Source organism: Ictalurus furcatus, chromosome 4 (assembly GCF_023375685.1).
Source record: "Ictalurus furcatus strain D&B chromosome 4, Billie_1.0, whole genome shotgun sequence".
NCBI classification, from domain to species: domain Eukaryota; kingdom Metazoa; phylum Chordata; class Actinopteri; order Siluriformes; family Ictaluridae; genus Ictalurus; species Ictalurus furcatus.
In genome coordinates, this window is record NC_071258.1 from 1,449,357 (window position 1) to 1,476,270 (window position 26,914).

Here is a 26,914-nt window from a genome sequence, read left to right on the forward strand (position 1 = left end):
GTGTTTGTTCCTGCTGAACCTCAGAGTCAGCTCTGTCTCCCGCTCCACATCCTGGAGGAGAAAGGGTTGGAGCAGGTTGCGGGGACGGTGCGCGCCTTGCTCGAGCTGGCACCCCCGAAAAACATTACATCACCAACCACCAGCTCCGCCCTCTCCATGTAGGACTGGTGGGCGTGGCCACAGTACACCGTTTGCCCTTTCCAGTACTTAATATGAGCTAAAGTGAGAGACTGAGTTTGCGCACGGCTTCTGAACCGGAAACCGTCCAGCCTCCGACGACACTTCAGTTAATACACAGACACGCGGCACTCGCTCACTCGTTCCAGGACCGAAAGGAGGAGGTGAGCGATTGCAGTGTGGAAAAGAGGAGAGAAGATCCATCATGACATACAAAACCAGCATTCAATCAGTTGCTATAGATTCTTCTTCTCTCATTTATTTTTCTTTCCGTCACATCATTTTTGCACCTATTATTATTATTATTATTATTATTATTATTATTATTATTGTTGTTATTATTATTATTATTATTATTATTATTATATCATGGTTGGCTCTGGGATGTCGGATCTTATTGATCGTGATGGTCGTCCAAGTTTCACACGTTGGATGAAAAGATGTTTTAAGTAAATCGCACTAACTCACTCGTTGAGCGAAGCTAAAAGCCCGAGCTCTTGTTTTAGAGAACGTGCACGTTGCACAGAGATTTATCAGAAATGTACGTATGTAGCCACAGGGTGACGCTGTTTCCCCAAAGACTATGAACACCCGCTGTCCTAAATATCGAAATATCTTTATTGTAGTTTATATATAATAGATAGTTTATTAAAAATAAAGCAAGGCACTATTTGTAACATGGACTTTTATGGGATGAGATAAGAAACACTGCCAAATATGGAAACAGTCTTTTTTTTTTTTTTGGACGTACAGCCTTGTTTCTAGATCAGTTTTAAATACAGCATTCACGTCACGTGGGAGAATCCGGGGGAAAATGATGTCGTTTTTAATATAAGATTAGCCGGCATCACTTCTTTAACAAACTGAGGCATACAAACTAAAATTTCTATTATAGTTTGAATTTTTTGAATTTGGTCGTAAATTTCTTTCGGAAAGCTAAAGCTTCGTAATTGACGTTTTTTTTTCGGAAGTCGAAAGTTGCGTTTTTTTGGGGGGGTTTTTTTTCCCCCTCCCATATGATGTGAATGCATTAAAATGTGAAAAGCTCACGAAAGGGTTTTGCAGGAGATGCGAGTGTTACATTGTTGCGCTTCGTTGTGTAACAGATGAACGATGTGCATGAACGAGTTACTACATATAACGAGGGGGAAAGGGAGGGGTTTTAAAAGGGGGCGGGACTAGAATAGAGACGTACATACACACGGTGCTAGACGCTAAGGCTGTAGTCACCACTGCATGGCTTGCTTGTCCGTATCTGTGATTGTGATCGGAAGCTGTACGTTTGTGCTTGTGGGGTTTTTTTTTTATGGAACCCATTTCTCCAGGTGGAAAAGGAAAAAAATGCGTTCTCTTCATCATTATTATTTTTTTTGTAGCAGCAGTATGTCGAAATTTCGGCACATTGTCTAAAAGTTCTTACTTATTTTGTCAGATTTTTTTTGACTTCTCTCAAAGTTTTTAATTCCCTCAAAATCCTGACATGTCAGAGGTCTTATTTTTTTATCTGAAAGACCTTTTGACTTGTCTCAAATTTTTTGAGTTATTAATTCCGTTTATCTCAAAATTCTCATGTTGACTTCGTCAAATTATTTCTTATTTCAGATTTTTTTGACGTTTTCAAAATTCTGATCTGTGACGACGAGGCTATGTAAATAACGTCAAAATGCGAAAATCTAAAAATCCATAAATCATTTTGGAGTAGCAAGTAAAACCAAATGTGATCAGAACTCTGAGATTAGTCGATTTGGAGAGTCTGAATTTCGAGAAGTCAATTTTTTTATATTAAAAGTCAGAATTTCTACATCCTGCTGCTGCCAGAAATATTTCGTGCGTATTTTCTTTCTTTTTTTACCTTGCAGAAATGGATTTATATATTTATATATACAGAGTAATTGTCGAAGGCCGTCGTCGTGGCTGCTGACACAGCATTGCACCTTGGCTGGGTATCTGTGGTGTTCGGTGCTTTGATAAGAACGTTAACGGAGAAGAAGAAAGCGTACGGTGAGGGTGATTTCGGCTGGTTACGAGAGGAGAATAACGTAGCGGTTAGGTCAGTGCACTAAAGCTTGCCCAGAATTCTTCATAAAGAAATATAAAATGAAATACATTAGAGTTATTTTATGCATATAAAACCTTTACATTTTTTTAACTTGCTTTTTTTAGACCCCGATGTTTTAAAGAGGGAAGTTAAAAAAATAAATATATTATAGATGTTTTTGTATTATTATTATTATTATTATTATTATTATTATTGTTTTTAATTATTATTAGTTGTTTTATTTTGACCTAGGGTTATTCCCCAGCAGAAATGATGATGACCTTTCTGCAGGGTTTTCACCTGCGTGTCTGTACAGTAAATTAATACATTCCATACGTTTACAAGTATGTACCGCTGACCACACACACACACACACACACACACACACACACACAAGGATGCACTACATACGTCATTCAGACAGCGCGGACTTTCTCTTCCTTTATTTTATTTTTTTTTTTACAGCGTTACTTGCAACAATTTTCCCGTAAAAGCTTTTACTGTAATGTTATAAAATTAGTAAAATATTCAAAGTATTTTCTGAACATTTGGATTTATTGTAAAATTGAATTAATAAAGTTCCCATTTCTGCCACTTGTCTGATTTTTTATTTATTTATTATTTTTTTTTTCCTGCATCACTTCTTCTTCTTCCCTTTTTTGCCGTCCTTTTTCTGCTTGGATTTCTTCCCCTTTTTAAACGGCCCGAGACCTTTCCTGACCATCGTTCCTCTCCACCACGACTGAATCTGCAGAAAAACGACCGTCTCACGTGTTAAGGACCAGGTTAAGGATTACGTCACATCTGGAAATATTGGCACCCTTCATGAAAATGAGTGCATGAGATTAGGTTTTTAAACTTCAAAAAAAAATGTACAGTGTAACGCCATATATTTTTAACGTTTTCTTGGTGATACGACAATTTTATCACTATATATATATATATATATATATATATAGATAGATAGATAGATAGATAGATAGATAGATAGATAGATAGATATAGATATAGATATAGATAGATATATATATAGATATAGAGATAGATAGATAGATACCCATTCTTTCGAGGGGTGCCAATAATTATTTTTCCAAACTATGCCGATTCAATGTTAATTTATGTATGGATTAATTTTTTTTTTAAGTGAAAAAAATAAAAAAATAAAAATCATTAGCTAAAATTTAGCTAACTAATTCTTTGTGCAAACATTAGCTTTTTTTTTTTTTTTTTTTTTTTTTTTTTTACCTGATTATTATTCTTATTTTTCTATTCCTATTATGTACTTTTTTGGACATTTTTTCTCTATTCTATTCCTATTTAACGTGTATTCTTTATCTGTTTTTTTTGTGTAATTGGGCTGCTGAAACGAGGGAATTTCCCCAGTGCGGGAGCAATAAAGTTTTATCTTATCTTAAGAAAAAAAGCAGCTCCAAAAGAATTCCAAAAAAAAACAAAAGCGAAAAAAAAAAACTCTCTCAATATAAAAAAAAAAAACATCATCTTAGTACCCTTAATGTGGAACCAGATCGATTCCAAGTAGGAATAACTTTAACTTTATTAATATTATTATTATTATTATTATTATTATTATTATCATCTAGCTGCATTAGTCATTTGTGGGTTTGTTTATTTATTTATTTATTTATTTATTATTCATCTCGCATCCGAATAAAAAGCCCTGAAGGACCCTTTTTCATAACTTATATTCAAACTAATATTTCAATTCTTTGCAGAAAATAAAACGAATACCTTTTTGAATTTGTCTCGCACCCTAAAGAGAAAGAAGACGCATGCACTGTGGGAGTGTAGTGTGCACTCCTTCACCTAATCGACCGCCTGAGAACCTTCCAGAGTCTCCGTGTTCTTTTTTTTTTTTTTTAACCAGCGTATAAACATCAGCCTAACGTTCACCTTTATAGCTGCTTTCCTCTCCAGCTGTTCTTTCTCCAGCTGTTTGCGCAGCTTCTCCTTCTCCTGCCTGTCCTCGGTGATCACCCGCTCGCACTCTCTGTACTGAATTGAACGATAAAACGGAAATGAAGACTCGCAGCTCGTTCTGTGCGGCTCTGTGAAGCTGTAGTACGTTTAAATAAACACCACCACACTAACTTTCTTGGCCAGGTCCTGGAGCTGCGCCCGGGTGTTGGACATGTTGGTCTTTATGGTGTTCAGCTCTCGCTGTTTGTCCTCCGTGTCTCTATCGTAGCGCTCCATCCAGTACTCCAAATTTTCCTCCAGACTCTTGGGGTAGAGGCGGGGCAGGGCGTGAACACTGAGTACGCTGTTACACGTTCATTAGCGATACGTTTCGAGGGAAGCGAATCCCATAACTCTATCGGATTAACTCATAAGTACTACGTTTTTATAAATTTTGGCATGAAATTGTAATGGTGTGTTTACATAGCGTTACATCATCACATCACTTACTCTCCTTGGTGTAAGATTTACCTTGGTTTTTATTTAATAGCGTTTTTTAAAGCGGCAGTATGCCATCTCAGCTGCCTGTTAGATGAATTGTGATTGCAGTGAAAACGTGAACGCTTTCATAAACACCGGTTTATTCTTAATCTTATAGAGGATTCCGCTGTTCCTAGTAACTCTGTTCCACGTGTGTTGCCTGTTAAGAAAAAGGGGCGGAGCAAATTTCTGGCCCAGAAAAACCTAATCAGAATCCAGAAATGTGTTGCAGCACTGCGCCGTCGTCAGATAGTTTCTCTACAAGATGATCTGATCCTTACGAGTTTAAAAATAAACTCTGTAGGCAGCTTAAAGGCGTGATGTGAGTAAAAGAATGACGCGCTGCGTGTCGTGACGTTATCGGAAACGAATCGACGGCAGGGCGGTGTGACGATAGCGGAGTTCCTGTTACCATCCAGGAGTGGATCCAGCACGTCCGGTTTTAAGTGTTTTATTCCTCTTACGCCACAGCGATTAATTCAACAACGATTAGCCGTTTTAATTTGTTACAGAACGGCACGTCATACTTTTTATCCGTTTGTAGTTGCCTTTAAAGTTGAACATCTGGAAAACAAGTAAACTTGAGTTAGAGCAGCGATAAGCAGTCGTTCCCGGTACTGACCGAGCGCGCTCTCTCTCTCTCTCTTAACTTTAATAAGTTACAGCTTTACGAAGCGCTGACGCTGCAGACTCCTCCTGTAATTTCAACGCGTCAGAGATTTTCCTCTGCTGTAGTGAGGCCGAATGAGCTGTCGCTATAGAAACGGTAACGTATTCGAACGAGCGTGTCGATATAACCCTGTGGCTGCGCTACTGTCGTCGCTGCTGTTGGGGAAAATGAATTGACGCCGCCTTCTGACCAATCACAATCCAGAACAACTCGACTGTAATATAGATTCTTCGCTCACTTACTGTCTGACTGTTCTTAAAAAAAGCTTCCAGTTCTCCGTGAGCCTTTTCCTCCTCCGTCAGCTTCTTCTTGAGCGTCTGCTGGGGCAAAACATCATCAGCAGCGTTCGCTGGGAATGAACTTACCAAACGTACAAAGTAAAACACACACACACACTCACACACACACACTCGCCTCGATCTCATCCTCCAGCTGCTTCTCGATGTAGCTGTTCAGTTTCTGTCCCTGATAGACGAACAGCTCCGTGCTGTCGTTCATGTACTTCTCCTGCAGGCTTTTCTTCATTTTCTGCTCCTGCAGCTGATCCTCGAGGTACGCCGCCATTTTGTCACGTTCCTACGACAGCATCATAAAAGTAGATCACGTTCGCGACGTGTTTTGCGCACGCACGCATCCGTCGTCGCGGTTCTCGTTTAAAGGACAGATTTGCGATTTTCAGAGGCCTTAAGGGAAAAGGGGCGGGGCTAATAAAGGACCCGTTCTTGATGTGCTGCGTAAGAAATCTAAAACGACGTAAGCTGGATTGACGGAATCGGGATCTTTCCGAACGGGTTAATCCTGATCCTGAGATTAGTTTAGCCAGATTGGGTTATCTGGGAGAACTGTGTGCGTCCATTTTATATATAATTGAGACTCATTAAAATGCATTTGTTTGTTTGTTTATTTATTTATTTATTTTAATTGATTGCATTGGATACGAACTAATTTATTCGTACATCACGAGCAGGAGCGTTTACACACAAAAATTGTGTTTATGGTATTCCGGCTACTTCAGAACGATGTATTTGTGTGTGTGAGAGAGAGTAAGCGATCCAAAACAAATCATTAAATTAAGACAAATTAGTACAGAAGTATTGGCACCCTATAAAAGAAGGATGTGTAAGGTTGCTGACGTAAAACACTCGGTGTCTGCTGAGTTCCTGCTTCCACCTCGAAATCCTTTATTTTCCGATAACATCATGCCCCAAAGGGATTTATTCCTTTTATACCAAAGCAATTTACCAGCGAGTACAATTTCTGCTCATTAAAGAATGACGTGTATATTTTATGTTTACAGTTACACGTGTCTTGTTACCGAGAAACCGCAGAGAAGTGTAAAATCTTCTCTGTCCTGAAGACGTGGGAAAACTTCAAATTCCAGCTTTTACCCCTGACACTGGAGACTCCTTCCATAACATAAAGGTTACATAACATAAACATCTCCTTACAGAAGCCTTCAGTGATTACAGACTGGAGCCTCGGTGGCGTGGAGCGTGCACCGTGTGAACAAGCTGTTACTATAGAAACGGTGAAGCGTTCGAGCGGGAGCGCGTGTTGTGTGATCACCTGAATCTGGAGCGTTGTATCTCTGCGGGTGACGTGTAACTGTTCCTGCAGGGTTTTGATCCTAAGACGATCCTCTTCTTCACTGCAGCAGAAGATCAGCGTTCAGGGTTGATAAGGAACTGAATCGTGTGGTGTTATATGACCGTAACCTCCAGTAAACCAGGAGAGTTTAGGATTATTGTCGTTCGTGACCAGACCTTTTGATTATATGGTGCAGCTGAGCTTTCCTCCTGTTCTCTTCCTCCACGGTGTGTATCAGGCTGTAGAACGTTCCTTCCTCCTTCAGCTCCGTCAGCAGCTTGCCGATCAGCCGGGCCGCAAACCACCTGCGCGGGAATGGGATTTGCTTCGTCACAACGTACCCGTAGCGTTATAACGTTCTGTCGGCTAGTCTGTTTTAATGTTTATAATACTGAGATGATATTCTTCCTCTGCCGCCTTCAGACGCCCGTGTCCCTGGAGTGCATCGCCAGAATTATCCGGTCTGATCCTCTCATCCGTTTTAGTATAAAACCCCGTACTACTGTTATACACTCACAGATACGTGGCCTAAATAAACCACTGTTTGTGAAATGGGGGTGCGCATACTTACGCTTACTACGGGTACGGAGCCCCTGAAGGGACCAAAAAAAGACAAAACATACTACATAATCTTTACGTAATGTAGCTAAACATTATTAAACAAACTGAGAAACTAAATGGTACTCGAGATAATTACATTTAAAAAAAAAAGCAATAAAATGACAGCCTGTCCTTTCAGGGGCTCTGTAACTTGTTTGTGTGTGTGTGTGCGTGTGTGTGTGTGTGTGTGTGTGTGTGTGTGTGTGTGTGTTCGCACCAGTCACTCTTCACTTTGGTCATGTAATCGGATGAGATCAGACTGTCCATCAGACAGCGCTCCAGTTCCCTGTGGCGCTTCTGTACTGTCTCACACATGCCGCCTCCGCGCGCCGCCCACAGGTGAAACGCATCATCTCCGTACTGCTCCAGGACCCTGCTGATGGCCTCGGAGACCGCCTCGGGTAAACACACACACACACACACACACACACACACACACACACCGCACAGCACTCGTATCATATAGTGCACGCTGTTTACTACAACGAGTCGTTACCACCTTTTATACGATTCAGTTCAAATCTGAACTCAAGGCGTTCTCATCACCCTGAAGTTGATTGTTTTCCCGGAGCACCATGTCCAGGAGTGTTTTATTCCTCTTACCCCACAGCTACGATTACACGCGCTTGTTATCAGGTCTTAGATCATGAGAAACGATAACGATCAAAAATATCATATCGTATGATTTGTATCACAAATTCCCGGGACATCTAAATAAATACATAAACAAATAAATAACAAATACACTTTGACGAATTTGATTTCAATGTGAAATGTCTACAGGAATAAACGTATTTCATATTTTATGTTAAAATTATGGTTTTTGTTTGTTTGTTTTAAGTGTACAGATATAACAATGATATATTTAACACTGAAAAGGTGAAGTATAAAGAGTAAAGTGTATCGTGACGTCATTTCCTCACGATATCGATATTATAGGATCGTATCGCCCAGCTCTATAGACGACTACACCAGTATTTTTATTTTAAAGGTGAATATGAATGGATTTACGCATTTTTTTTTTAGACTTTAATCCGCTACACTCTGGAGTATAAATGAGAATCGTAGTGAAAGTTATGGAGAGTAAACGGGGTGTTTAGTGTGAATGTCCTCACTGTGGCAGCAGCAGCCGCGGCGGTTGTGTCTCCGTTTGTCACGGACATGATGTGTCCCAACACGGCGAGTTGATCCGCGGAGTCAAGAAGAACCGCACAGACCCGCAGGACCGACACCGGACACAGCGAGCCGCTCATGACACCGCACAACTCAAACACAACACTTCTTAAATGCAACACGCAGAAAGCCGCAGTGAGCTCCTTCCGGAAAACAAAGCGCATCTATCCGTCTCCATGGCAGCACGTTTTTACGTAGGCACGTTTTTACGGAGGCACGTTTTTACGTCAGCGCGTTTTTACGTCACCACGTTTTTTTTTTACGCACAACGCGGAAGTGTAAAAAATAATAGTAATAATAACTGACGACTTGCTGTCTTGAGCGTGTTACTGTTTAATTCTGAGGGGTTTTTTTTTATTATTATTATTCCAAATGTTGTTCGTAAACAAAAATATAATTTCTTTATTGATATGAATGACATTATTAATTCATATAAAGAAAAGCGAATTCATTAAATCGATCTGAACTTCAGTGATGTTTGGCAGATAAACTGCCGTGTAATACGACCATCATTTAATAATGTTACTGTATTATTTATTATATTTAACGTATTTAGCGATCTTTTTTCATTTATTAGGCCTGTAGTCATTTATAACTATAGCTGATAAAAAAAAAAAGATCTCTAATATTTGGATAATGTACAGAAATGAAACAGTGTGAATTAATATGATAATGCTGTTTTACTTTGCTCTGTAATCATTTCTAGTCGTGTGTGTGTGTCGCCCTCTAGCGGTGAAATCTTTACAACTTTTAACTCCTCATTTTGGTCTTTGACATCAAATTACTCAAAACTATTAAACTCTTACTGTTTCCATAATGACAGGAATGTGTTTGGGTGTGTGGAGACATTTGGACATTTGTTCCCCATGAGGGATTTTGTTTGTTTGTTTGTTTGTTTGTTTGTTTTTTAACGTTATGGCTTAATGGTATTGTGTAGCTATATACATATTTGTTGAATATTCACCACTTTGAACTTTAGTACTCCGTAAACGTTTATATAAATTTCCCTCAGTGCTAAATGAAATAAAAGATAAGAAAGAGAAAGCGCTGTAACTCGGGTAATTTCCCAAGTTAATGACTTGAAAGTTAATCCGGCCATAATAGAGAGTAGAGAGTGAACATTAAAAATTAAATCTAAATGAATCTATCAACCTCTGACGCACCCCATACACGCACGCACGCACACACACACACACAAAAATTATAACCACCAAAACATACCAAAAGAAAACTAAGTAGAATACAGACACGGTTTAGACCTATATAAAAAAATATATAAGGAAATAATAATAGAAATAAAACCAGGTGTGTGTTTCTGTAACCTTGCTTTAATACATGCTTTAATTTAACGTTCACCTGCAACACAAATTAAGAGACATATTTTAGTAAATTCTCGAAATCTAACATCACAATTAAGTCAAACTCTGATCACGCTGACTGTAGTGACTGAAGAATAATCCAGGAGTTTAACACTTTTCAATATATCCAGGATATTTCATCCAGTCTTTAATGTTCTCTGATGGGAAAACTAGTCCGTACATTTCTACATTTTCTACACACACATGACCCTGAAGAGGAAATTCTCCATGACTTTCCTACAACACTTTCTGTATTGCACAGCACATGACCTGGCTATGATCAGACTATAAAATAGATCAGACACACAGAGCAAACAAAGTTCTCAAGTAACCGTAATATATATGCACATGACTTCACTGAATCATTTACTTGTGGTTCTGAGACACAGTAAAGAATAAAAGCGTTATCGTTCAAGCAGAAAGGTTTTACTGGGGCGTTGTTATATAACAGGAGAAAAAAACACACAAAAGAACAAATAACAAATTACATTAGGTAAATCAGGACTTTCACTGCTGAAACATCCAGCAAGATTCTTGAGAGGTTGGAGACCGCATTCAAGCCCAAGATCATCAACCAAGCCAAGTCTCTTACTTCAACATCTCTTACTTCAAATGCAGTGTCTTCTCAGTGCAGCTGGGGGTACGGATCAGAGAACGGTAGGCATGAGTTCTGATGTTTGGTTTTTTTGAAAACTACTTGAACTGGTGAAATCTCAATCTTTTCATCTTCTTCTTTTACTTCTTCTCATTCTTTTTTTTTTTTTTTTAAATCCTCCTCCTCCTTCTTCTTCATCTTCTTCTTCTTCTTCTTTGTTTTCTTCCTCTTAATCTTTTACTTCTTTTCATTCTTTTTATATCCTCCTCTTCCTCCTCCTCCTCCTTCTCCTCCTCCTTCTTCTTCTTCATCTTCTTCTCCTCATCCTTTACCTTCTTCTTCTTCTTCTACCTCTTTTCATTCTTTTTTATATCCTCCTCCTCCTCCTTCTTCTTCTTCTTCTTCATCTTCTTTTCCTCATCCTTTACCTTCTTCTTCTTCTTCTTCTACCTCTTTTCATTCTTTTTTATATCCTCCTCCTCCTCCTTCTTCTTCTTCTTCATCTTCTTTTCCTCATCCTTTACCTTCTTCTTCTTCTTCTTCTACCTCTTTTCATTCTTTTTTATATCCTCCTCCTCCTCCTTCTTCTTCTTCTTCATCTTCTTTTCCTCATCCTTTACCTTCTTCTTCTTCTTCTTCTTCTTTGTTTCTTCCTCTCTATCTTTGACTTCTTTTCATTCTTTTTATATCCTCCTCCTCCTCCTCCTCCTCCTCCTCCTTAATCTCCTCCTCCTCCTCCTCCTTCTTCTTCTTCTTCTACCTCTTTTCATTCTTTTTTATATCTTCCTCCTCCGCCTCTTCCTCCTCCTCCTCCTCCTTCTTCTTCTTCTTCTTCTACCTCTTTTCATTCTTTTTATATCCTCCTCCTCCTCCTCCTTCTTCTTCTACCTCTTTTCATTCTTTTTTATATCCTCCTCCTCCGCCTCTTCCTCCTCCTCCTCCTTCTTCTTCTTCTTCTTCTACCTCTTTTCATTCTTTTTTATATCCTCCTCCTTCTCCTTCTTCATCTTCTTCTCCTCATCCTTTACCTTCTTCTTCTTCTTTGTTTTCTTCTTCTTTATCTTTTACTTCTTTTCATTCTTTTTTATATCCTCCTCCTCCTCCTCCTCCTTCTTCCTCTTCTTCTTCTTCTTTTACTTCTTTTCATTCTTTTTTTAAATCGTCCTCCTCCTTCCTCCTCCTCTTCTATCTTATTTGCATTCATTATTAACGTTAGAAATGTCCACTAGTTAAATGTCATTGCTGTACTGTATGGATGATTCTGGAGTTATTACTGATGTACAGATGTTTAAACTGTAAGCAGAGTGACTTTACATGAAAACTCTCCTGACATTACATTTCCATATTTATTTAATCATATCCGTTCTGTATAGAATTAAAGAATGGGTATGTTGTTCTTCGCAGGGTGGAACGGCATCATGGCTTTGTTTATCCTGAAAGCTGCGGCTGATGATCTCTGAACCTGCAGGAGATCTTAAGCAGTTCAATAGCTGTGTGCTTTTTACTGTTCAAATGAGTTGTTCTATTTTATCGTTACGCTTGACCTTTTTTAAATTGACACAGCCACACGATTCAGGAAATTCATTCTTATATGCATAAGCCTCATTGTGCGATGAAGTTCAGAAAAATCCTGACACAACAACACAACAGCAACGAGATTATAAAGTAGCCATGATCACACATGAGAATTTTCACCACATGCAGTCTACACAGGTTGTTCGGACTTTTTAAAATCGCTAAGCCTCAATCTTTCATCAAATTAAAACCCTGCACATTTTCCATGAACCTAGCAGGAGACCTGACAAGGGAAAGCACTAAACTGTGCAGGACATGATGTTCTCCAGGACCAGGACATAAACCTATGATGTAGGGTAAACTAGCTGTTTCCTTTACATTATAAAACTGTAATTCCGTTTTCCAACAGCAGAGGGCAGCAAATGAAGCCCAGAACAAATAGACTGCACTAATCGAGCTCAGAGATCACGATGAAACCCGCGTGTGAGTGAAACCTGACTCGGTGTGACTCACCTCACTAATGATTCATGAGAACAGGTGGACCTTCTGTAATGTACAACACATTAAACAAACTCAGATATAATCCTCCCTTCTTCTGAAGTCAGAAGTAACCCTCAATTCTTCACCGCTCCTCTGAATTTCTCAGACGCTTCACAATCGATGTGTTGGAATAAAACAAACTTCTGTACATATTTTTATATAAACTGATATTTTGATATAAATATGATTAGCGAATATTATTAATTTTACACAGATTCATTGTTAAGTTTGACACGTGTTCTTTTTTCTATTCTTTTATTATACCATTGTTTTGTTTGTTTGCACGATTTTTCATTATTTCGTTATCCAGTGACACGCCCCTTTTCCCCTTTTATTTTTTTGTTCTCAAACCCCATCCCCCCTCCCCCTCTCTCTCTCTCCTTCTCTCTCCCCCCTCTCTCTCTCCTTCTCTCTCTCTCTCTCTCTCTCTCTCGCTCCCTCTCTCTCTCTCCTTCTCTCTCTCTCTCTCTCCTTCTCTCTCCCCCTCTCTCTCTCTCCTTCTCTCTCTCTCTCTCTCCCTCTCTCTCTCTCTCGCTCCCTCTCTCTCTGTTTTCTCTCTGTCCTCTCATTGTCCATCTCTTCTGTCTTTCTTTTTCTGCCACTCTGTCTATCTTATCTCTCTGTCTGTCTCTCTTTGTGTACCTGTGTCTCTTTCTGTCTTTATTTTTCGGTATCTCTGTCTATCCTTTCTCTCTCTCTCTCTCTCTCTCTCTCTCTCTCTCTCTCTCTCTCTGTGTGTGTGTGTGTGTGTGTGACATCATGTTTACATCCTACACAAAAAAATATTATTGCTATTATAATTATGTAAAGAGAGCTGACTACAAAAGTATTGGCACCCATGAAGCAACAAAAAAGTCAAATTATTAACCCATGAAATTGAGCTTAAATATTTTATACACAAACATTGATATATATTTATATGTTTATATTGATTTATAGTTCATATTAAAATGTGTGCTGTACGTACATAGAAAATAATATTGTTCTCATAATTATGTATATATCACAAAGACCATAACAAGTAATATTTATATCTACTATAAATATATAATATAATCAATATAATATAATATAATAAATATAATAAATATAATATAAAATGGATTTAGAAAAATATCCGCACGTGTATATGAGCTTAAACATACATACAGTATGTGGAGATTATATCACAGACTTTCCTCAAACATAAAGTGTTTAAAAGTTTAAAGTCCTCCACTTCCTCCTCCTTCTCCTCTTCCTCCTCCTCTTCCTCCTCCTGCTCTTCCTCTTCCTCTGACTGAGGTTTTGGGTGTTAGTGTTTCATACCCTGGACGTCTCAGTTCATTAGTGTTCGCTCGTGTCTCGTATCAACTTTACGCTTTTAAATTTAAATGTTTGAGGTACAAATATTGCAAATAACTTTTACTAACTAAAGATTACTGTGTGTGTGTGTTTGATTACTGTGTGTGTGTGTGTGTGTGTGTGATTACTGTGTTTGATCGCTCTGTGTTCGGTTGCTCAGGTCCGATCCCTGTGACATAAACTCCAAAACATTTGTGTCGCGCAGCTGAGAGTGGGTGAGATCAGCAGCGCAGAGGGAAGGAAGCTGGAGATGAAGCGGAGCTCGTTTCCCGGTTAGAGTCGGGGCTCCGCCGCCCTGCCGAGCGCACCGACACGTCATGCCCGGGACTGCGTGCGGTTTCTCTGAGCGCTGATGTGCGTGAGCTTTGTGTGTTTGCGGAGTTTGACATGCGGGAGACGGTGGTGCTGTTATTATTATCAGGCGCGAGCTCTCCTCTCCAGTTGTGCAGGACAAGATGGCAGCAGTGCACACTGATGTACACGCTATGAGTTATAATATGAGTGTATAAAATGTCCGGAGAAACATTGGAGCTAACCAACTGTTACTCTACGTGAAGGTAAGAGGTTTGTCTTTCGACTCTGTGCGTCTGTGTGGTTATTAGCTGAACCCAAAGCTGAACATGATCTGATTATCTAGCTGCCTAGCATGTTGTTGGCGAGTTTATTTTCATTACATACCTGTATTATAACAAACCCCGCCCACTGCACTATTATTAGCTAGTAAAAGCACGCGTCCTGCTCTAGGATTGGCTGGGTTCACTTTTTGATCGACAAGTCGCCTGTGTTATGAATGTTCTTGCCAATCATAGCGAAGGAGGCGGGGTTTGTCGGGAAACGGATTGGAAAAGAACGAACAGTCGACATCAAACAGCGCGGTGTTTATTGCTAGCAAGCTAACGATAATTGCATGATTTTCTTGCCTGCTAATAAATTTAAATGTCAATTTCGATAATTCCATAAAGATATAATCATCTCTCAAGTTTATCTGTTAAGAGTTAAGTTGGAACGATGAATTACGGAGAGCTAAATTCGCTCAAATAAATCGTTAGCTAGCTTAGCTTCTAACTTCGCACCTAGCTAAAAAGTTCGCAACAAAAAAAAAAAAACGCTTAAGTGTAGTTATACATTTATCCAGACTTTTGGATGAGGATAAAATCTCGGGTTATTACAGTAACAAAATACTTTATGTAGAGAAGTAATACATATCAGTACATTTCGTAAACAGCTGTAATACAAGGCGTTTAATTTACTGTGTCATGAACTTGTTATAACCTGTAATAAGACACGTATGACGTGTTGTATATTAATAATGTTCTCATTAGCTGCTCTGATGAAGTTAAAGAAGAAATAAATCACATCGATATCGCCTTCATCAGGAGATAAAGCGCTATTTATAACTAACAGCGGTTACATCCCTAATAGCGTGATATCCATTGTAAAGTGCACTACGTAGGGCGCACGAGCCATTATGATGTCCTGAATGTAGGGTGCCTATGTAGGGGGTGTGTCTTTATTGAGTGTTAACGCGCTGTGAAAGTAATATCAATGTAGACAGTGAAATGAACAAGCAGGGTTGCCAAGTATGTGTTTTTGATAGTATTTAAATCATTTTACTTATTATAAATACAGAATTGTGTACTTTTGATCTGGTGTTTATTTGTTTATTCATATATTAATTACGAGATTCATATACATAAAACAGTTAGTTTTGTTAGTATACAGAATTGAGTTATTTTTTAATCTGCAGATGTTTTTTTTTTTTAATTGATATATTTTTTTGGGTCAAATATAGAAGATCGGTTCTTTTTTTTAAAAAATTAAATCTCATCTGGTGCTGTTTTTTAAAAAAAAACAAACAATTATTTTATATTATATTATTATATTACTATTTTCAAGTTGTGGGACACTTAGGGTTAGGGTTACCCTGCTATCTAGAAGTTATGTGTAATCTGAAAAATTATTATTATTATTATTATTATTATTATTATTATTAATCTTTATTTATATAGCACCTTTAATGCAAACAGTAGTTCAAAATACTTTACAAAATGACAATTATATAAAGTAATAAAATAATAACTATAAATAGTTCAAAAGAATAAATGGCAGCATTCAATAAAAGAAGAGTTTAAAGAGTTTTTTTAAATAGAACATTAGATCGTTAAAATATACAAAATTGAATAAATAATCCGTTTAAAACGGAATTAAACTAAATAGAAATATGAAATTACAGAGAGGGAAGGAGTGACTCCTTAAACGATAAATGAAAGGAAATAAAAAGAGAGAGAACCAATAAATGGCTCACTTCTCAATATTATTATTAAAGAGAGATATTTAGAATATCTTCAAATTGGACATTTAAATCTGGATTAATCTATTTAACTCAGAGTTCAGAATCATCAAGGGTATTATCGTCATGGAAACAATGTGATTTTAAGAAACTTCCAGGCGTTTAACGGTGCATATTAGACAATTTCCGTCATTTTCAGCCTTAATGATGTAACTCTTTCTGAAAACATTTAATTAATTAATTAAATATAAATTGATTTGTTAAAATGGCATTCTTTTAAATAAAAGGGTTAAGTAAAGGGGATTCATCCCCATGACGATCTGGCAACCCAGGTTTAATGGACAGTTTAATAGAAATGTTTAACTTGTTGACTTCTTGCTGACAGGAAGGTTGTGTTGGTCTCTTGTAAAAACACACACACACGCACTGTTGTGAAGAATGAGTTCATTCACTGACAGGAAGTGCAGCCCGAGTCATGTGATTTTAAAAAAAAAGGACATAAATTTATTTACGCAGAACCAAATGCACGTTACACATTACTCTCTCGCCTCGTTAACGCTCTTCTTATTTAGTTAATTGATTAATCCCAGGAGATTATTAGTTAGAGAAATACTCAAACCAGCCACAATCGTGTCATGGTCAAAATCACTGTCGGAGATAATCACATGAATGAGTGAATGAAATTATAATAATGTACAGGTGTTCCTAATAAAATCAGTCAGGGTATTTTCTAACGAAAATATTTACCGATTTATTTTTTATATTTATTTATTTACTGCGATACCGTGTTACTTCCTGTTTATAAATCCGAAGCTGTTGTCTGTTGGCTCGATCTGGCCGTTAGACGCCGCGTTATGTGCGTGGTGCAGAAAAATGTGTAAATTCTGTACGCGCATTTCTAGATTTGTGAAAAATAGTTGCACTTTAGGGCTCTAAATACACACACACACACCATGTGTACTACGGCGTTTATTATCCGCTATATCTTCCTCATCTCAGGACACGCACCTTCATCATATCATGATTCTCCGGAGACTTTTCTACGATACACGATGTTCAGGTTTACTAACAAACTGGCTGTAATAAAGCAGTGTTTCAAGTGTTTATCTATTTATACCAATATAATATATTTCTTTATATAAATGATACGATTTTAAACATTATCATTCAGTTTGTAGTTATTTAAAATGCGTTAAACAATTAAAAGATGGCGATATCTCAGAAAAGCCGATAAAGAGTGTGTACGCGGTTAAACAGAAATATCCAACTTTTTCATTTTTGTGTAAAATGTAACTGCGGATTAAAAACCAATAGCTTGGATACGTAATGAGTTTTGATCGGAAAATGAACTAAAACATCACCGTAAGACCGTGCGTCTGTAGATTGTAAACATACTTTACTGTACATTTATTTACTTTCAAAGATATTTTTGCTCAGTTTAATCGTTGCATTTATAGTTAACTTAAATTTCTTTTTAAATAATAATTATATAAAAGTTAGAAAATGTTACTCATGCGAACTCATGACTTTGACTATTTTAACAGAAATAAAATTCACAGCGTTGTAACGAAGTCCCTGATTGTCGCTTTAATGCGCTTCTGCTTTGAGAGAACGTTCTTTAGAAGTTTTATCAGCGAGAGGACCGTTCGTCACGTGCTGCTGCAGTTTGTCACGTGAGCGAAAAGCTCTGAAGCGAACCGGGCGTAAATCAGGACCACTGTTTCTCTGACAGCGGAGAAGTTTATCGCGTTTCACTAGACACCAATAAAACCGCACATGACCGTCTTTACTGCGCTGTAATCACGCCGCACGGCCGAGACGTGAAGTTTAACAAGTAAACGTGTTTAGCCGAAGAACAAACGCGTGACCTGACCTACTTAACGAGCGATTAAAAACAACCGGACAAACGGCGCAATCTTATATAATCGAAGCCTCTCGCACGCAAAGATTACGAGATATAAGATGATGTTGATAAGCGTGAGACGGCACGTGCAGACATGACTCACTCGAGTCACCATGTGTCTTTCATGAGGCGTTTTATACGTTTAGTCATCTCTGTGTGTATGTATGTATGTGTGTGTATGTGCATATATATATATACACGTTAATTTGGGACTAATTTGTTTTTTTCTCACTGCACGTGAGCATTTTTAAAATACACTCGCACACACGTTGTTTCTCCCCTTTTATTTTGTAGACTCCTTGTGCTTCAGGTGCATGTGTGAGGTCATGTGGTGCAACCGGTGCATGCTCATTGGTCGCAGTGGATAAGGAGGAGCGCTCTGTTTTATACAAACGCTACAAAAAGAAATCGAGCGTTCTCGAATGTTGAGGAATGAATCGACGTCACGGTCTTAATACGTTTTTGTGTGCAAGCGGAATTCCGGAAAGTTCCCTAAACAAAAGTTGTTGATTTTTCAGAAAACCAGATGAGTTGAGCGCAGGCGTGCTATAACCTGCTCATTTCCCCCCCTGTTTTAACAACACGACACAAATACCACATAGATAAAGGTGAAACGTTGACGTCTTCCTGGAATTTCTACCAAAGAAAATTTGAATAATGCGTCGCTTGATACGTTTCTGCACTTTGAACCTCATTAAAAACGGCACGTTTTATCGATGCCTTCGTAATTTCCCACCTCCAGCTACGAATGGAAAAAAGTCAACGCCCCCACAACCCGACGTTCCTACTCGTCAACTCCGAACAGCGTCCTCGACCTTGAGTTCAGCAAGTGATGTGAATTCAACATGGCCGCTCACAGCATCAACCGTAAACACGGCGTTATCGCATTATCGCCGAATCGCTCAGCTCGAGATCAGACAATATTACTAAAGTATTATTTTCCTTATATCAGTCTACAGTTTGTATATCGTAAACAAGCCCGCGGTCAGGCCGACAAAGGACGCGACTGAAAATCTCACGCCCCCATCGAGAGTCAAATAAGTCGTCTGTTTCTTTAACAGAAGCTCGACAGCTGTGCCTGTGGCGAGATGAAACAGGAAGTGCTGCAGCCCGTCTGGTTCAAAGTTACCCAAGATGACATGGCTGAGAAATCTTGAACAATCGGCGACTGTTTTCGGTCTTCTCTCTGAGAAGGAAAATATCAAAGGCGACTTGGTGACTTTTACTGACGGTGATATGAGGCTAGCTGAGGATTTTTAAACCCCTCAAGATGCTCAAAACACAGGGAATACTGGGAAAACATCCCGGTGCTGGTTCTGAAAATGATGGATTTAATAAAGACCATCGGAGATTGATGCGAGGAACCCGCAAGGAGACAACCGCAAACCCAGCAAGCACCGATTTCTTTTCTCGGGAAAACAGATAAAAATCTATACAGTGGAACTTCAGGAAGCACTCCATAACCCTAACGTCTTAAATATTACAATTTTTTTTATGTGAATAAACATAAAACACGTCGTACTTGGAAGACTGCTCTTTATTTTTTTCTGCCAGACAAAAAGAATTGCTCAGGTGCACGTCATACACGTACATTTTGTATGATAACAATCGTTCAGGATGTTAGAAAGGATCAATGCCTTTTGTTCACTCGGTATCGGAAAACCACAAAAAATAAGACCACACCTTTGTTTTGTTCGATGTGGGTGTATAAAAGCTTTTTATGTGTCGGAGTTTGAAGTGTAGAATAAGACAAGCAGATGAAACGGTTTGGATTTGCAAACATTGCGAATTAGATTTGTATTAAACCCAGAGAAGGACGTATCACCGGAGAACAGAAGGATCCTCAGGATGAGGAGAAAGTCCAGTAAAATCGACATGCGCTCGCTGTTTCCCTTTGGGGAAATCCCTGTGGCCATCATAAAGGCCGTTTTTGTTTTGTAGAGTCAAACGTATGGCACTTTTCCACTCCACGGTTCGACTCGACTCGACTCGCTTTACGTTTCTGAGCTTGCTTTTCCACTGCAGTTCAGTGTCGCCTCAATGTGGGTGCCATCTTATACTCGCCTTCACGCAGGAATAATGTTGTATTATCGAAGCCCCGTACAAATACACGCTCGGGTCGTATTCCGAACGCCTTTCCTGTTCACCGACCCCTATTGAGGATGTAAAATAACGGCGTTCTAGATCCTACGTAGCGCTTCTATATGACCAAGTTAGATTCAGCGGCAACAGGAGTGACTTCGATAAACGGCTGTTTTGGAAATCAGTAACAAGCGAGATGTAAAAATCTAAAACTGAAACCTTTTGTTGTAATTTTATCTGCAGTGAGATAAATGATGCGTAATAGAATATTACCGTATGCAAAGTATGTATTAAATGACGCACAATATAGAAACAATCCCTACGATACTGTACACCACGAGGAAGATGGTGTGTGGCTCGGAGCGGCTCGCTTGGAACCTAGACCGAACTGGTAGTAAAAAAGGTACCAGGTACTATCCACAGTGGAAAACCCCACAGACAGCGATCAGAGTCGAGTCGATCCGTACCGTGCGGTGGAACCACGCCAACAGATTTGTAGTAGGCTTTGGGATGTGGAAACACAACGGCATGGTGTGAAGAACTGTTACCACCCTGGCGTTGATTATTTTCCTGTAACATCACGCTGCGGTGTTTCATTCCTCTTGTACCACAGCTATTTGCCATCGCTAACGGTTTTTACGTTTATTAAAGAATGTGATGTTGCGTTTTATCAGTTACTATGGTTCGTAGAACGACCGGGAAACAAGTGAGTTCCTGTTATCACTTACGTTATAGCAGCTATAAACAGCTGTCCCCTCACCTGCTTCTGTTTTTTTTTTTTTTTCTCTCTTTCTTAAAGTTAATAAGACAAAAAAACGCAGCTTGTCATGTTACCGAGCGTAAAGTAGTTTGTCCTGAAGATGTCAGAAAAGTTTGAGCTTTACGTCTGACCTTTTACGAAGCGTTGATGCAGGAGACTCCTTCCATAAACGTTCTGACAGAAAGCGTCACCATATTAATGATTACTCACAATTGTACAAAACTGTTCCATCTGTTTAACCTGATGTTTACTTTCCTGGTTAGTTAGTGAGCTTAAGGTCAGACGAGGTCGCAGGAGCGTAAAAATAGTGTACGAATGACCAAGGAAGTCTCTTCAGACATGCTTATCTTTAATACCACGGACAAGGCCGTTCTTATTTTAAAATCTGCTCCTCGTTCAATGAGTGGCCGCTTGTGAAATGGCTGTTTAGCACTGATGGTGGTATGTTTATTTGGAGAATTAAACTTAACCCCCTATGAACACACGTACACACTGGTGAACGCCTGGGCTTAACACCAAAGACCTCCAAGATAATCTTTTTAGAGGTGATGGAAGCATGGAAGGGTGGGATTATAGTCTGAGGTGCATCACAGCCAGAGGTGGTGGTGGTGGTGTTTTTTTTTTTTTTTAACTAAAAGATGAATGATCCCAAACTGTTTACCTTCATATTCAACCCTTAAGTAACTGGATATTCCAACAAGACCATGTGATGCCATTCTGCTGACCAGGGAGTGGCTTGTCTGACGGAGGAGGAAATTCAGGTTATGACCACGTCAAAACCAACCACCACTGAGATGCAAATCTGGTAGTTGTTCTGGCTATTTTGTATCCTATGGATAAGAAAAACACCACCATTATACGTGGTCCATGGACAGCAGTATAGATTGTATGGTGTATATAGGTCCATTAGAGCCTTAAACATCGTTTTAAAACAGATTTTGAAGGCCAGAGAAGAACAATAGTGTGTGTCAATGATTATTGCTTCAGGCCACTGCTTTGCTCTTGGTCGGTTTCAAAGCCAGGACGACTGAGGTCTTTCTTTCGGCAAGTAAAATGATATCCTTTCTAAACAGGTTAGAGATAACTGTATGACCCCCACCCCCGCCACACACACACAATTTACCCATCAATTCTCTAGCTCTGAACACTCACTTTTCTCTCGTCGTTCCTCTCCATGAAGGGAACATTTGATGGGAATTTTAAGATACCCTCGGAAGTAAAAGTTGGCTACTCCAGACAGCTCTTGCTTGGTTTTAGAGAGAGGAACATCTTTCAAATATGGTTTCCCTCAATGACACTATTCATTCAGTTACCACTATGGCTTTTAATTAATGTGGCAAGCCTAGTCAAAGGTCCATGATGTTTCTGGATTTGTTCCTGAAAAAGAATTTTGGTCAGCTGTTTCATCAAGTCATCTTGTAGAACATTGTCTGAAAGGTCAAGGGTGTTCGTGGATTAGGTTCTGGCAAAACTCAAACCTAAAGGGGGGGGGGGGGGTCTCACTCCTGAGTTCTTGGGTTAGGCTCGGGTGCCACCGCCCCCCTGACCAGGATAAAGGGATTACTGAAGATGAATGAATGAAGGTTATTGCTGTGTTGGATTTTAAAAAAAAGGGTCTTGCCATTTTCAACACCTTGTTTTCTGAACGTGATCTAATGTGGTACAGCACATTCATCACAAGTAAAATGTTTCACTATAGATCTTTCCACTTCATCATATATTTAAAGTTGTGTTGGCCCATTTTACTAACTCTTTCTTTTCTTGTTTACAGGTATGGCCTCACAAGTCTTGGTCTACCCACCACATGTTTATCAAACTCAGACAAGTGCCTTTTGCAGTGTGAAGAAACTCAAAGTCGAACCCAACAACTGTGTTTACCATGAGAGGGCCTTCCCACTGACTTTTTTGAATGGTAGAACCCTTGGCATTGGACAGCCAACGAAATTTGCACCGACGTACAAGACACGGGACTTTGCAGGGGGCAGACACCGTGGGGACTTCCCAGTGCAGACTGTCGCTGTACAAGGTGTACAACGACAACCAACCAGTGCAGCAGCACATCACCAAGGAAGGGGTGTCCCGTTACAGGGCAAAGAGCCGAAGCATCTGGAAAAAGGCAGGAGCAGCGGTGGAGCTACAGGGGCATCTGGAGGGGTCCGGGGCGAGGAAAACGGAAGTAGTGTGGGAGGAGTTGCCGGTGGAGGGACCGACGAGGACAAGGAAGAAGACAACTGTAGTTCTAACTTGGCAGATGGTTCCCAGCGATGTGGTTTGAAACGTAAGAGCGAGGAGCTGGAGAACCAGGGAAACGCCATGCAGATAGTGGAGGACCTGTCAATCTTGCCTGCGATGTTGCAAACGAACGTGGGGAACCCGCCAGTTGGGGTCCCAGCAGCCGTAGCAGCGGGGCCAGTAAAACAAGGAGGTGGAAATGGCAGCGGGGACGGCGACTACCAGCTGGTGCAACATGAGGTGCTTTGTTCAATGAAGAACACCTATGAGGTGCTGGACTTCCTTGGCCGTGGTACCTTTGGTCAGGTGGTCAAATGCTGGAAACGAGGCACCAGCGAGGTGGTGGCAGTAAAGATCCTGAAAAATCACCCGTCCTACGCGCGGCAGGGCCAGATTGAGGTAGGCATCTTGGCCCGTCTGAGTGGCGAGAACGCAGACGAGCATAACCTGGTGCGGGCTTTCGAGTGCTTCCAGCACCGTAACCATACCTGCCTTGTGTTCGAGATGCTTGAGCAGAACCTATACGATTTCCTCAAGCAGAACAAATTCAGCCCGCTGCCTCTAAAGGTGATACGGCCCATTCTTCAGCAGGTTGCTACCGCACTGAAGAAGTTGAAGGCCATGGGTCTGATCCATGCCGATCTGAAGCCTGAGAACATTATGCTTGTGGATCCTGTCCGACAGCCGTACCGGGTGAAAGTCATAGACTTTGGTTCCGCCAGCCATGTCTCCAAAGCCGTTTGTTCTACGTACCTCCAGTCGCGGTACTACAGGTATGTATGTAAGGTTAATGCATGGGCCTTTGAGTTTTGTTCCACACTAGCTGAACATGTTCAAATGTTTGTACAGGTGGCTCGTTTGATTATGGTGCTTTTGATCAATCTTGATATGCATTCACTTGACCATTTTGCAGATCTTTTAGAGGTGGCTAGAATTTATCAGTTGTCACAAAGCTAACATTAACAAGCAAAGTGTTCTTATAGGGAAAACAAATGTATAGTCTGGTCTATAGACTTAATTTTTATCTGATTCTTCTACTAAGGAGCGAGTCTTTTTTTTTTTTTTTTTTTTTTTTTTTGGCTTTGTTTTTTGTTTTTTTTAATAGTTTTTTTCTCTCCAATAAATAGGCTTTTTTTCTATGCAACAAGGACTGGTTTTACTATATAAATGATTTTATGCTATATATGGTATGAACTGTATGCTACAGTTTACAGGGACATTACGACTTATTGAGTTAGTTAGGTAGGAATTAGGGCTGGGCAATGTCGGTGTTAAATTGTCATACACCTTTTGTGGATATCATGGGCATTGATGATATCTTATTAGATACTGCGATACAAACGTAAATCCGAAGCCTAGGCAGTCTTTACAGTAATAACATACAGTAATTATGGTGGTTGTTTTTTTTTGTTTGTTTTTTTTTAAGCAATACTGCAACTTGTCCTCCATTTTAAGCAGTTCAAGTAACATTTTGAGGTCTTGTAAAATTGCTGGCAAGGAAATATCGTCTATGATAAACATCCTGTCTGTTCAGGAACCACATACCAACTCTGTAAAACAGCGTTACTGCCAGGACGGGAGGACGGGGGGTGGTGGGGGGATTTATACTCAGTTAGTATGGGAAAGGAAGCAGTGTTTCTGAAAACATGCTCCAGCACAATAACTTTTTTTTTTTTTTTTTTTTTTTTTTTTAAAGAAAAAAAAATGCAATAACTGTTGGGAGGAACGAGAGGAACTTTAATTAAAGAATCGTAAGCAAACTTTATAAGACTTGATCTCGTGTTGAATTTAAATGACATTCCTTTAAAATGAGTTTTCATCCGTCTAAACAATTTTTTATTTATTTTTTTTAATCTTTTATTTTTCAGTTATTTGTTTCTGTGCAATAATGTCCTATCTTTTGATTTGTGGAGTCGAGTGTACACCCATGACAAAATGAAGAAGACAGAAACTGAATTTGTAGCAGCAGCAGATTCGGTATGTTTGTTTTCACAAATGTTCCTCTAAGCGGGGTTAAATATAGGGGGAAAAAAAAAAAAAGAAGTCCAAAGGTTGACGTTTTCCCTTCTGAATATCAGATCAACATTCTCTAACTGGCGTGCCTGTCGTTTCCCTTTCTAACTGCCCCTGGTCTATCGTGTGTCATTTTGGATCCCTATAAGCTGCAACATTCTCCCAAAATAACAAGTAAAATTTATAAACATAGCTGCAAGCAGCGATTGGTGGGCCCAAGCACCAACAGTGCAGCAGTGAGCCGGTGTTGGCTTGTGGATGCAATTTAGCCACATCACTGAACATACATGGGCCACATCGGTGGAATTATGCCACACTTCCTGTTTGAGCAGTGTGACGTTTGATTGCTTCGCCATGGCAACGCTGTTAAAGATCTAAAAAACGATCTTAATCTGATGAGCCCTTCAAAAGTATCAAGTACCTGTCGAAATGTACAAAATCCGACTTCCTGCTGAGCGGAGATAATGGGAGGGATTTGTGAAGTTTGTCTGTCTTAAAAAGACCAAGATGTGTACCAGATTTGGTGCATTTAGATGAACCTGGATGTCAACAATGAAGAACAATGTCCCAATCAAAGCCAAGCCAAGCCTTTGCCAGACCCTGATGGCCAGCACTTCTGATGCGAGTGCCACGTTTTGTGGGTTTTCAAGCATGCCAAGCACCTTTCAAGCTTACAGAAATGCCTGTACGAGAAGAACAATAACAATCCTGACAGATTTTTATCTTTAGAGACAAGACTTGGGCCCTAATTATTCACTGTCAAACTTTTTTAAATGCAAAAAGGAGAATTCTAGACAAATGAAAACTCTTGGAAAAACCAAGCCATGGCAGGCGAGTACGAGCGGCTGCTCCGTGTTTCTTTCTCGAGTTAAGAAAAAATGAACCTGAAATACATGTTACATAATCAAGACTGACCCAGTTAATCTCGACGAGAGCTTCAGTCCTGTGAGAATGTTTACATGGAGCGCAGAGTTCCAGAGCACATGTCCTTACTGGGAGCTCTCTTATGAACACAGGAACTTTGGTTTAATTAGCGTAGATGCTAGGCGCCGGCGAAATGTGGCTGAAATGTCTTTTAAATAATACTTGAAGACCTCTTTACGATGCGCTATACCTATTAAGATGTATAATTTAGGCTTCCACAGATTCTGAGGTCTTTGTCCAGCATTAAGGAAATTCAACAAACCAGCAGTACGAAAATAGTCAGTTGCTTTTTTTATAGCAAGTAACAAAGGATTGAAAATTAAAAAAAAAAAAAAAAAAAGTTTTTCTGACATCGTCCGTAATATTTCCATTTTATTTATCACTTATGGCCTTGGGGAAACGTTTACAGATTAACCTTCTTGATGCTACTCTTTTAAACCTGTGATGAAAGCCTCCAACTTTGAGCGTCGCTTCTAACCTCCAGCCGAAAATCTTGGCATGTGACAAGCTGGTGATGGCCGGGCTACGCCTGCTGTTGCTGCTTCTCCAGTGAGAGTAAATACCCAAACATACAGATAGAAAAGGGGAGGGGGCGAGGGCTGGAGAGAGCTGAGCCGCCTAAAATTAGCTGACTGGAGTCTCGCCAGCGCAGTTTGACT

At 39.6% G+C, this 26,914-nt stretch overlaps 3 protein-coding genes across 4 annotated transcripts in view; 2 read left to right on the forward strand and 1 right to left on the reverse strand.

Moving 5' to 3' along the window:
• Nucleotides 1–2,809, forward strand: part of lrch3 (leucine-rich repeats and calponin homology (CH) domain containing 3) — a 24,168-nt gene extending 21,359 nt beyond the window's left edge. Inside the window, exon 20 of the mRNA XM_053622480.1 lies at nucleotides 20–2,809. Within this exon, the coding sequence (XP_053478455.1) occupies nucleotides 20–162 (143 nt within the window). The 3' untranslated portion in view covers nucleotides 163–2,809. The remainder of the gene's footprint in view (nucleotides 1–19) is intronic.
• Nucleotides 2,628–8,871, reverse strand: iqcg (IQ motif containing G). Its single transcript, XM_053622481.1, has 9 exons — nucleotides 8,645–8,871; nucleotides 7,747–7,925; nucleotides 7,106–7,234; nucleotides 6,909–6,990; nucleotides 5,757–5,918; nucleotides 5,585–5,659; nucleotides 4,325–4,456; nucleotides 4,127–4,228; nucleotides 2,628–2,963 (listed from the first exon to the last, which is right to left on the reverse strand). Exons 1-9 carry the CDS (start codon nucleotides 8,864–8,866, stop codon nucleotides 2,853–2,855), a joined length of 1,194 nt encoding a protein of 397 aa, XP_053478456.1. The 5' UTR covers nucleotides 8,867–8,871; the 3' UTR covers nucleotides 2,628–2,852.
• Nucleotides 8,872–14,189: 5,318 nt separating this feature from the next.
• Nucleotides 14,190–26,914, forward strand: part of hipk3b (homeodomain interacting protein kinase 3b) — a 47,135-nt gene continuing 34,410 nt past the window's right edge. Inside the window, exons 1-2 of one of the 2 annotated variants that reach the window (XM_053622482.1) lie at nucleotides 14,190–14,608; nucleotides 22,858–24,091. In XM_053622482.1, coding sequence (XP_053478457.1) covers nucleotides 22,860–24,091 — 1,232 coding nt within the window. In that variant the 5' untranslated portion in view covers nucleotides 14,190–14,608; nucleotides 22,858–22,859. The remainder of the gene's footprint in view (nucleotides 14,609–22,857; nucleotides 24,092–26,914) is intronic. The other variant, XM_053622483.1, reaches the window with a different exon arrangement.